Source organism: Lactuca serriola, chromosome 4 (assembly GCF_051521515.1).
Source record: "Lactuca serriola cultivar US96UC23 chromosome 4, Lser_US96UC23_V15, whole genome shotgun sequence".
NCBI classification, from domain to species: Eukaryota; Viridiplantae; Streptophyta; class Magnoliopsida; order Asterales; family Asteraceae; genus Lactuca; species Lactuca serriola.
The window spans coordinates 181,181,925-181,192,805 of record NC_136411.1 but is presented as its reverse complement, the minus strand read 5'-3'; the positions used below and the strand labels follow the sequence as shown (position 1 = coordinate 181,192,805).

The following is a 10,881-nucleotide window of genomic DNA, read 5'->3' as shown; positions in this document are numbered from 1 at the left end:
GAACGGTACGGGTCGGTACCGGTTCCGTCCTATGCTCATCCCTATGTATACTATTCTATTTAAAGAAAAAATAATATGAATTATTACCTGCTATTACCAATCTTGGAAAGTATTCGATTTGATACTTTTACTATATCCAGATCTTCAAATTTCAATGCACAAACCTCTTCATGATTATAAGGAGAAGATACACACAGTGATGCGTTTTTAAACTGTTTTCCTACATTTTTTCTTCCCTCTTGAGCATCTTTAATTCTCAAGATATTGTTTTCCTCTTCTGTTGCTTCTGAATCATAACTTCCTTCTTCATCAAGTTTTTCATCTTCTTCCTGAAACTCTTGTGTTAGACCTCGACCAAGTCCAAGTGAAAAACTAGGCATTGATGATTTTTTAGTATTTTTTATCATCTATTATTGTTTTCTTAATTTTTTGTTATGTAAATCTTTATACATTAACAAAATCATCATCATCATCGTTATCATCAAAATTTAAAATACATTCACCACAATCAACAATCCCATGGAATTTTGGATCATTATACAAATTTCCTGGTGTTACCATTAATGTAAATGGCTGATTCTTTATTTTGTTTGTTGGTGTATTTTGTACATAACCCTTATTAACATCCACCTCATTTCCATCCATTTTCCATCTTTAGATATTTCAAGTTCATTCGCATTTTTATCCTTTTTAGATTCATTCCCATCACATTTTTCTTCATTTTCATTCATTACATTTGTTTCATCTTCTTTTTGACTCTTATAATTGAGTTCTTGTTCAAAGACTTTCTTCATTTCTTTCAACTCATCACTTTCTGTGAATGTTGTTGTTGAAATCTCAATTAAATTTTCAAACTTCAGTTTATTATTCACTTTGAATACCAATTCCTGCAAAATTACATTATATTTTTTTTTCACTTTGAATACCAATTCCTACAAAATGAAATAAAAAAATGTTAATGACAATGAATGTTTTAAATTTTTTCTATAGTTGACTACAGATCCACAATGTAAATAAATTTTAATACATTAGATATTCTCTGTGAATTTATTTCATCAAAAATAATAAAAATAAATTGTTATATTCATAATGTGAATGACATTGTGAATGCATCTTAAACACAACTTAACATTGTATATCTGTAATACTAATTACTATTGTAACAACCCAAAATAGTGGTGAAAATTTTCATTTTAAAGTCTATCAAATCATTCATTAATTTTTCAAAACCAACATCAAGTCATAACATTCAAAACATCAGAGTACAAGTATTTCAAATGCAGAAATCATGAGGGGAGGATGTTGTGCCATCAGGTCGGACCCTTCCCATTTGAATCAGAAGTACCTGAAACCATAAACATAAATTGTAAACATGATATTGCAATATTTATACATACTTTTAGGCAATATTTGAATATATTTTTATACATATTTTGGTTATTTGCATTGAATAATGGTACTTATCAGATTAAATTGTATTTTACAACCAAAAGAAGTCATTTTGAAGAATAAGGACAAAAAGTGACAAAAGAAGGAACTTTGGAGGCTTGGAAGACTAAGAAAAGAAAACCCACAAAAAAAGTTGTATCCACGCCGTGGATATCACTTACACGACGTGGAAAGAAAAATTTTGGAAGATGAGTACGTGCAAAGTCGAGATCCTTGCCCGATAAGGGTTCATCTTAGTCCACGACGTGGAGCCTTATTCCACGACGTGGAATGTAATTTCATGATAAGTATATATATATATATATATATATATATATATATATATATATATATATATATCTTTAACACTTACGGGTTTGAGGGTTGGTTTTTGGAAGAATAGAGTTCCAGAAGTCGTTCTTCAGAAGAATACAAGTCAGAAACCCCATAGCTTCAACCAAGGAAGAAGAAGGAGATCATACTTCATTTATAGTTTGGTACATTACTATGTCTTTGAATATGAAGCTTACTAGTGTGATTATTTTGATGTGTAGCTAAATATAGTTGCTACTGTTAGCTAGATGAAGCTGGAACTCATGGTTTGTTTATATTAATTTATACTTTTCTAGTTGGTTAATGTCTTGTGTGTGATTGTTTATACCTAGCATGCTTAACTTGATACTTGATTGCTTTAATTCATATTTTGTGTAGTTAGTGACCATTAATCTGCATGAATTTGACTACCTAGTAATTTAATGAACATTATATTACTAGAGCTAAGAGCAAACCAATCTTAGATAAGTAATTGAAGTATTGAATTTGGCTGTGTTGGAGAACTCATATTGTGACCATAATTGTGTTTATTAACCCAATCTTACATAGCTCCAATCCTATCTAATAATTGATTTTGTGTTAAATTATGTGTGACCATGTATAGTTCTACATGATTTAATTGAATATTAGTAAATTTGGAATTGAATTGCTAATAATATTTTAATTGATAACCAACGAGAATTGTCATAATTAATATTTAAACCATTGAAGGAAAGTGGATCCAAACTAACATAAGTGTTTTTATAATTTGATTGAATAGTTGTTGATAAATTAAGTTCATCTAAACTTTCAAAATTAGATAAAAACCCATTTTACTTTTGTTAGAATTTTAGATTAATTTAATAGTAAGTAGGTTAAATAATTGATTCCGTTCCCTGTGTTCGATACCCGACTTTTGTGCTATACTATTTGCGAGGGGTACACTGCCTTGAGTCGAATAGCTAGTAGAAGAGTAGGTAAAATTAGGTGTAGCTATTTGCATGCATCAAGTTTTTGGTGCCGTTGCCGGGGAATGACTAGTTTAATTGTTAATTTATTTGCTTTGAATTAATCGTTCCTTTTTATGGGGTAAAACCTGCAAAAAGTTAATTTTCTGCATTAATTTTTGTTTCAGATCTGAGACCACGATGTGGACCTTAAGTACACGACGTGGGTTCAGTTAGGAAAGGATTTTTAGTATTTTTATTTTTTAGTTTTTGTTCAGGTTTACGTTTTTATTCTTGTTTATTTTGCAGTAGTTCATGACCAGAGGTTCCAACAAACCTTTGGTACCACCGGTTAAAGATCCAGAGTCGGCCCTTCACAAAAAGGCAGATAAAAACATGAAAGAAGACCAACCACCAAAGAGCTCACCATTTAAAGACCTTAAATCGGTTTTTGGGAAGAAGAAAGGAAAGAACGTGGGGGTATCTAGTAGTCAAAGTAAGGAAGATAGCAAATTAGAAGGCTTTGAACAAAATGCAAATAAAAAAGAAACCGAATACGATACAAAACCCGAGTTTGAAGAAAGTGATTTTGAGGACGAGCTAAAGAACAAGATGGCTTAAATTGCTGATATGTCCATGGGGGAATACAAGAAGCAGATAAGAGGCGATGTTGGTTCTGGTTTAGTACAACCTACAATTCCCACCACTGCAACATTCGAGCTAAAGGGACACATTCTTACTGCATCTAAAGATGTACCATTTTCTGGGAAGGATCATGAGGATTCTTATAAAAATTTAGATGAGTTCAATGATATTGCGGATTATTTTAATGTATCGAATGTTCCAAGAGAGACTATGTTGTTAAGGATGCTTCCCGTTACTTTTAAGGGGGCTGCAAGAGACTGGTTGAAAGCACTTCCACCCGGTGCAATTACTACTTGGGCACAAATGCGAGAGCAATTTTTGGAATAACTTTGCCCACCTTCAAAAATAGCTAAAATCAAGAAGACAATAGCCAATTTTGAGCAAAATCCGGCTGAATCACTTTATGAGGCATGGGAGCGTTATAAAGGGTTACTAAGAAATTGCCCTCAAAATGACCTGAACATACAACAAGAAGTGTCTATATTCTATGATGGGTTGAATGTTATGACAATGAAACTACTTGATTCTCAAGGACCACTTACTAAGAAAAATTCGGGTGAAGTAAAGGAGTTAGTTGAAGAGTTCTCAAAGCATTCTCGTGAATACCATAATCCAAGATATGATGGAGCTAAAGGAACTGGGGGAGGAAATTCTGATGACATGGTTGCTGTACTAGCTATGCTTCAAACTATGGATAGAGGAATGACCAAGATGGACCAATCAATTCATGTTATTAGAGTTGGTTGTGAAAGGTGCAATGGTTCACACTTAACAAAAGATTGCCACTTGGATGAACATGGAAATAAAAAGGTGCAAGTTTGCTACTCAAGTGGGGAAAAGTATGATGAAAATTGGAGGATAACAACAAGTTAGTGGCTACCATATAATGAATACAAGAAGCAAAACGAAGATAAGTATAGGCAGATTGACCGAGGCTTCTACCAAAAAGAACAACCACCTCCAGAGAAAAAAGTTGATCATGAATCTATGTTACACATATTTATGGAGGTTTTCGAGAAAAGACACAATGAAACAGATGCAGTGATAAGGGAACATCAAAGTATCATGAAGGGACAGCAAGCCTTGCTAAGAATCACCAAGCATCGATCCAAAATATTGAAGTCCAACTAAGTCAACTAACTACTCTTGTACAAGATAAATTATCTCCAAAAATCCCCGAGAAAAAGCCTCAATCACATGTCATGGTAATAGAAACCGAAGAGGATACCATTTCTGGGTTCCTTGATGCACTAGAAGTTGATCCATCTCAGTCTGAACCAAAGCCAAAGAAGTCCAAACTCGAAGAAAATAAACTTGCTGAAACATTGAATCCACGACGTGGAGATCCAATTTCCACGACGTGGGATAATTTTGATCAGAAAAATTTAGATGATGTTCCTGCTTATCGTCCTCCTTTACCGTTTCCTTCCCGAGCTAATATCCATCCACTGGAACAGGAGCATTTGAAGTTTATGCAACAAGTGAATGGTATTCCAATAAATACCACTTCCATTGATTCATTATCTAAAGTTCCCGAGTATGCCCATTTTTTGCAAGATTTAATCAATACTCGCCAGTAATTAGAAAGGAATTCCAAGGTAATTCTAAGTGAGCATAGTTCTAAAGTGATAATGGGAGAGTTACCAAAGAAGATGGGAGATCCTAGACGCCTCACTCTTCCATGTGAATTTGAGAATAATTTGAAGACTTATGCTTTAGCTGATTCTGGGGCTTGCATAAATCTAATGTCTTACTCATTCTATCAAAAGCTTAATATTCCAAGGTTGAAGACTACAAGAATGACAATTCACATGGCCAATCGTTCAGTGACATATCCTACATGCATTGTAGAAGATATTTTAGTTAAAATTGGAAAATTGATTTTTCCAATTGACTTTGTCATAATGGACATGAAAGAAGACAAAAATGTTCCAATTATCTTTGGTCGCCCTTTACTTAATACTGCTAGAGCCTTGGTTGATATTCGTGAATCCAAGCTTACCTTGAGAGTGGGAGATGATGAAACTACTATTGGAGTAAAAGATGGTTTCCAAGGGAGTGATGTTCAAGATGAAGTTTTCAATGTCGATGAAGAGACTGAACTTGAGGAATTAGAAAAGATTATGGAAGAAGAGATTCGACAAGTAAACCTCACCAAACCAAGAGCATTTGTTCCTATGGTCTTTGAAGTTATTGCTTATAAAACTCCAACATCTAGGGTAAGTGAAGAAAGTGAAGAATTGGTGTCCAGTGATGAAGAGGATGTTACTTCTAATTTAAGGAGTTCAATTGTGGAAAAGAGGATGGTGCCTGTGGAGCTTAAAAATAATGAAGTTAAACATGTGGAAAATATGGGAATTAAAAGGAAGCTCAAAGAAGGAGATGTAAAGGGTAAAAAAGAAAATTCCAAAAAGGCGTACTTAGACGAGTCCAAGCGTATAATGGAAGGAGCAAAAGGTGGAAATGGTGATGGATACTCCGACAAATTGAACATAAGGTGGCATGGAGTCTGGCTCAAGACTCCAATAAAAAGAAGCGCTTCTCAGGAGGCAACCCGAGCTTGGTTTGAATTTCTTTTCGTTTTTAAAATTAGTTTAACTTTTGCATTTTTAGTTGAGTTGTAGGATAATTAATCATCTGAATGTCTTAATTATTAAATAAAGTGGTGAAAATCATATGTGGGGTCTTTTTTTTTGTGAATGATAAATAAATTAAGGTTTTTATATTAAAATTGGACATTAGAAGTGAAAAACCTCAATTCTATGTCGTGGGTTAAAAGCCCACTTCATGGAAAAAGGGAGTAACCTGATCAGTTTAGGCCCAGTATACAAGCCCACGACGTGGACTTTAAAAACACCGGGGGGGGGGGGGGACCAGTTTTATTCTACATGCTTTGACCATTCCCTATTTGCTTACTCTTTGCACACGGACGAAAAACTCAAGCCCCACACTTGATTTTCTGCCATTTTCTATCATTTTCTTCCAAATTTCTTGCATCCTTTGTCTTCAAACGTCATTAGGTAAGTGTTATATCAAGTAGTCTTATAGTTTTCTTTACATTTTATGCATTTGGTGGTTAGGGTTTCCTTAGAGATGAAATACCCAAAAAATAAGTCCATTAGTTGGTTATTTCCGAATGTATGTGTGATATAAGGCCATAGATTAATGAAATAAACAAACCCCAAGTGAGATTTATGATGAATTTTGACCAGAGATGGACCGTTCCAGAAACACGTAGCGAACCATGTCCAGGACGTGGAGTTGAAACCCACGATGTGGAAACTGGGCGGCCAATTTCCTATTTTGCCATATAAATTGATAACTTGGCTGTTTTGGCTTGTTTCATTTTTGTTGGTCATTTCAGGAAAAAATGTTCCTCAAAGGGCAGTTCCTCAAGCACAAGACCCTATTTGATGTGGCAAGTATTCACCCACTATACTAGTTTCCGCAAAATATTTCCCATGCAATGTTGAATAATCATGAAAACCATTTGGGATGGTTATATAACCGTAAGTTTGCAGTTGCTTCCGCTATGGATTGGGCGTGGTTACGCGGGGTTGGTATAGTGATGGAGCTGGAAAGATATTGGACGAAAATGTTTATGGGGGAGGGCGTTACATTTACTTGCAACGGGTGGAGGAATCTATTTTCTCTTCAAGAACCCGTCTATCGGGAATTATCGATGGAGTTCTTTTCCACCGTGAGTTTTGAGGACAAAACCGTCGATCCGACTTACAACCGGGTACTTGTTTTTAGATTGGGAGGCGTGTACCGTGAATGTAGTCTTCGGGAATTCGCATGGCGCATGGGACTCTATACCGAGGTGGAGATACTCTCACCATTTTTTGTTTTATTCTTATAGGGATGTGTTAGAGACTTCACTTCCGGGATTTTTGATGTCCAGTTTTGGAGGACTATATCGAATCACGAGTATAGTTCTAGTGATGCATGCGAAGGGCAAATTTGGAATCCCGTGTATCATTTTTTCCATCGCCTCATTACTTTCACGATCAATCATAAAAATCATGGAGATAAAGTGCCTCTTCAAAACTTGTTTTATTTATGGAGCATAATCACCCCCGGTGTTTTTTTGCGACCTTCCGTATATTCTTACGCGATTTATGGGTAGAAAGGGGACTAACTCTAGACCTGGTAGTCCCATCACGGGTGGACATTTATTTACCCGACTTGTCCGGTCCTATGGCATCTTAACTCCTAATTGTATTAGGAATCTAACGCTCTTTTAGGATAGTGACTTAACTATCCATGTTTTGGGTGTCATGCGAGTTGTAATGAATGTGGGAGGAGTTTATGTGATACCCCCGGAGGATGAAGAACAACAAATTAGGAAACAAGAAGAACAAGGCGAAGGAATGTGAGAGGCTGAGGAGAGAGGGGACAACCACAACAACCACCCTAACCATTTGATGGCGGTATACCGACCGACCCGTTTCAAAGCCAGGTTGGTTTATATTTAGACAATATTCGTGGAGGTGTTAAATACAACACCTAAATGCTCGATGCTTTATCTATACATCTGAATATGGAGCGACCTCCCACGATGCCACCTCATTGCCCGTATATTCCAACATGGGAAGAACTATGGACAAGACAAGGAGACGGGGCAGGAACTAGTGGAGCTCGAGGCGATGAAGATGATTACTAGTTTTTCTTTTTATTTGAAGTTGTTTTTATTTGGTTTTGGAACTTGGTTATTTATCGTTTTATTTGTTTGGAACTTGTAACCAAAGGATGGATGATTATTTCCTTCTCTTTTCTATAACTTGTTTTGTTGCAGATTTCTTAAGTTTTAATGAGCAAGAAGTTAAGAGTTAGAAATAGAATTTTTCGAGAAAAGTTGTGTCATTTAGAGTTATGAGTCGAGACCCACAATCTTAGATAAGTGTGGGGTTAATTGAGAGAGAAGCGAGTTAGAGAAGAGTCACGTTATTTACATTCACAAGGATCTTAATATGATAAGACACAGGTCCACATTACACTTATTTAAAGAAGAAAAGCTTTCTGTGATGCCCAATTTCCATGATATGGACACCAACTACACGTCGTGGATTGAGTTCAATATGCAATTTCAGAAAATGAACTTATTCGAAGCCACGTCGTGTGATTCTCCACCACGACGTGGAATGTAGAAGTTCCATTTTTCTTCTTTTCTACACCATTCCATGTGGCGTATGCTTCCCACATTGGTCTATTATATTTTGAAGCGTTTCTACACCACGTTTATAGGAGATTGAAGTTTCAGGTTCAAATTTTGTCGGTACATTTACATATCTCATTTCTTAAAATTCCAAGTTCCATATTTGAAGAAGTCCGAGTTCAAGATGCTCAAGTTACTCACATGTGAAGAATTCGATCTCGCCACTACTACCACATGGGAGTTTGTTCCTTTTCTCCCTTTTCTTGCTTTTAATTTACTTTATGCATACAATGAGGGCATTGTATGTAATAAGTGTGGGGTAGGGGGTCGAAAAAGTAAATTGCTAGAAAATTATAAAAAAAAATTGAAAATTTTGGGAATGGATTTGAAATAATAATCTAAAAAGTTGAATCTAGTAATAATAGTTTAGACTTAAGTTGCTAGTGTTATGTGGGATGATACAATGAGAGCTCAAATGTTTAATTGAGCCAATACATGTTATAGTATATTTGTGGCTTCATGTGTGTTACTTGAGGAAGTTCATGGGAGAAGTTCTCGACATGATTCCACTTTCAGAGTTGAGGATTGATGAGAACAAAAGGTTGATTGAGGAACCGGAGGCAATCGTTGACCGAAAGACTAAGAAATTGCGACGTAAGATGGTTGAGTTAGTGCTTGTCCGATGGAAACACACGAATGGGCCGAATCTCACCTGGGAGACGGAGAGTGACATGATGAGTCGCTATCCGCATTTGTTTGCTGGTGTGTGATTCCGGGGACGGAATCATTCTAAGGTGGAGAGAATTGTAACGCCCGTGTTTCTGGGCTTGCCATTTTTAGCAATGTAATAGTCTAGGTTAACCTTTGTAACCCCAATTTGAAATAATAAAAATGTATTATTTGTGAATTATGTGAATTATGTGATTTATGTGTGTGTTCTTAATTATTATAATTTAATGAATTAAGAATAAAATAAGCGTCAAAATTAAAGTATTAGATATGCCCGATATCTTTGCATAAAGTTGTAGTGGTTGAAACAAGGATTCCGGAGATATAAGGAATGCCAAAATCTGAGTTATAACGAAGAAGTTATGACCTGTCGAAGTTTCGCGACAGAACCGGCACGACGCCGAGTGACGTAAAATATGAATTTAAGATAGAGCGATATTTAGCCTTAGCGATCTAAATGAAAGTCGTAGATTTCGTTAAACCGAGAGCGTGCATAAAAGGAACGCCCAAATCTGACTTCGTATGAGGAAGTTATGATTTTTCTAAGTTTCAACTTAGCAGTATGCAGCCCGAATACTCGATTTGAAATCGAGCGGTTTTTAGCCGAAACAATCTAAATGAGAATCGAAGATCTCATTGTTAGTATCGAAACGATGAAAAGATAGGCGAGAACGGACGTCGGACGAAGGAGTTATGATTTTATAACGAAGTTTCCCTGTCCGGGCCTTCTAAAAATAATTAATAAAAATAAAAGTCAAAATTAGCCGACGGAGTCTAAATGAAAGTTGTAGAGCGTAGTCTCACCTTCGTGTGGATATAAAGAACGTCGAAAACGGAGTTCATATGAAGGAGATATGAATTTTTGAAGTTTATTAAATATTAAATATTTATTTTTAATTAACCTCCGATATTATCCGAAGAGAGGTGAGGCGGTTTATCCGAAGTACGCACCGCGTACAGCGAAGGGCACTCGAGTACTCCGAAGTCGTGTGCAATGACGTATGAGGGCCGATGACGTAAGTGCTGACGACCCCCGAGGCGTACACCCCGCGTAGCCTCGTACGCCCCGCATACGTGCGAGGGTCAGCAACTATAAAAGGGGATCCGAAGGCAACCGGGTTTCATTCACAAATTCCATCCTTCTCTCTAGTCCTTTGCCTCGTTTTGCGTGCCGTTTGTATCCCGAAGCCCCGGTATTATTCCCGAGCCCCGAAGCGAGATCCGAAGCCCCGAGAATCCCGAAGAGCGTTATTCCCGAGCCGAAGCCCTGCCCGCGAGGAGCCGGTTTTTGTGAAGATCTTCCAGATCTACGGAGAGACGCTACTTCTATAAGCCGTAGTGCTGTCGGATCATCTTCTGATCAAGTGAGTGTGTAGTTATTTTCTTTCCAACGCAATATTATGAAGTATTTAATATAAAATATGTGCTACGTGTATATATTTTGTGGTTATATATGTGAATGTATATTCTCTATGAAATACGTGTTATGTGTGTGTGCCTCATCTGTTATGTGGAATATGTTTTGATTAAAGCATGCTATACAGGTTTTTAAACAATGTATAAAAATGTATATTTTTATCTACTAATATGTTGGGTAGAACATGGGTAGATAATTTGTGTGAAATAAACAGATGAGAGGCCTCGGTGTTATTGGTGTTATTC

At 36.3% G+C, this 10,881-nt stretch overlaps 1 protein-coding gene and 1 non-coding gene across 2 annotated transcripts; one reads left to right on the top strand and one right to left on the bottom strand.

Moving 5' to 3' along the window:
- Positions 1 to 3,323: 3,323 nt before the first annotated feature.
- Positions 3,324 to 4,912, top strand: LOC145099044 (uncharacterized). The gene is made up of 3 exons (XM_079036630.1): positions 3,324 to 3,612; positions 3,682 to 4,171; positions 4,369 to 4,912. Exons 1-3 carry the CDS (start codon positions 3,324 to 3,326, stop codon positions 4,910 to 4,912), a joined length of 1,323 nt encoding a protein of 440 aa, XP_078892756.1.
- On the bottom strand, positions 3,684 to 3,790 carry LOC145103471 (small nucleolar RNA R71). The gene has a single exon (XR_013706563.1). It is a non-coding gene; the product is annotated as a small nucleolar RNA R71 (small nucleolar RNA).
- Positions 4,913 to 10,881: the final 5,969 nt, after the last annotated feature.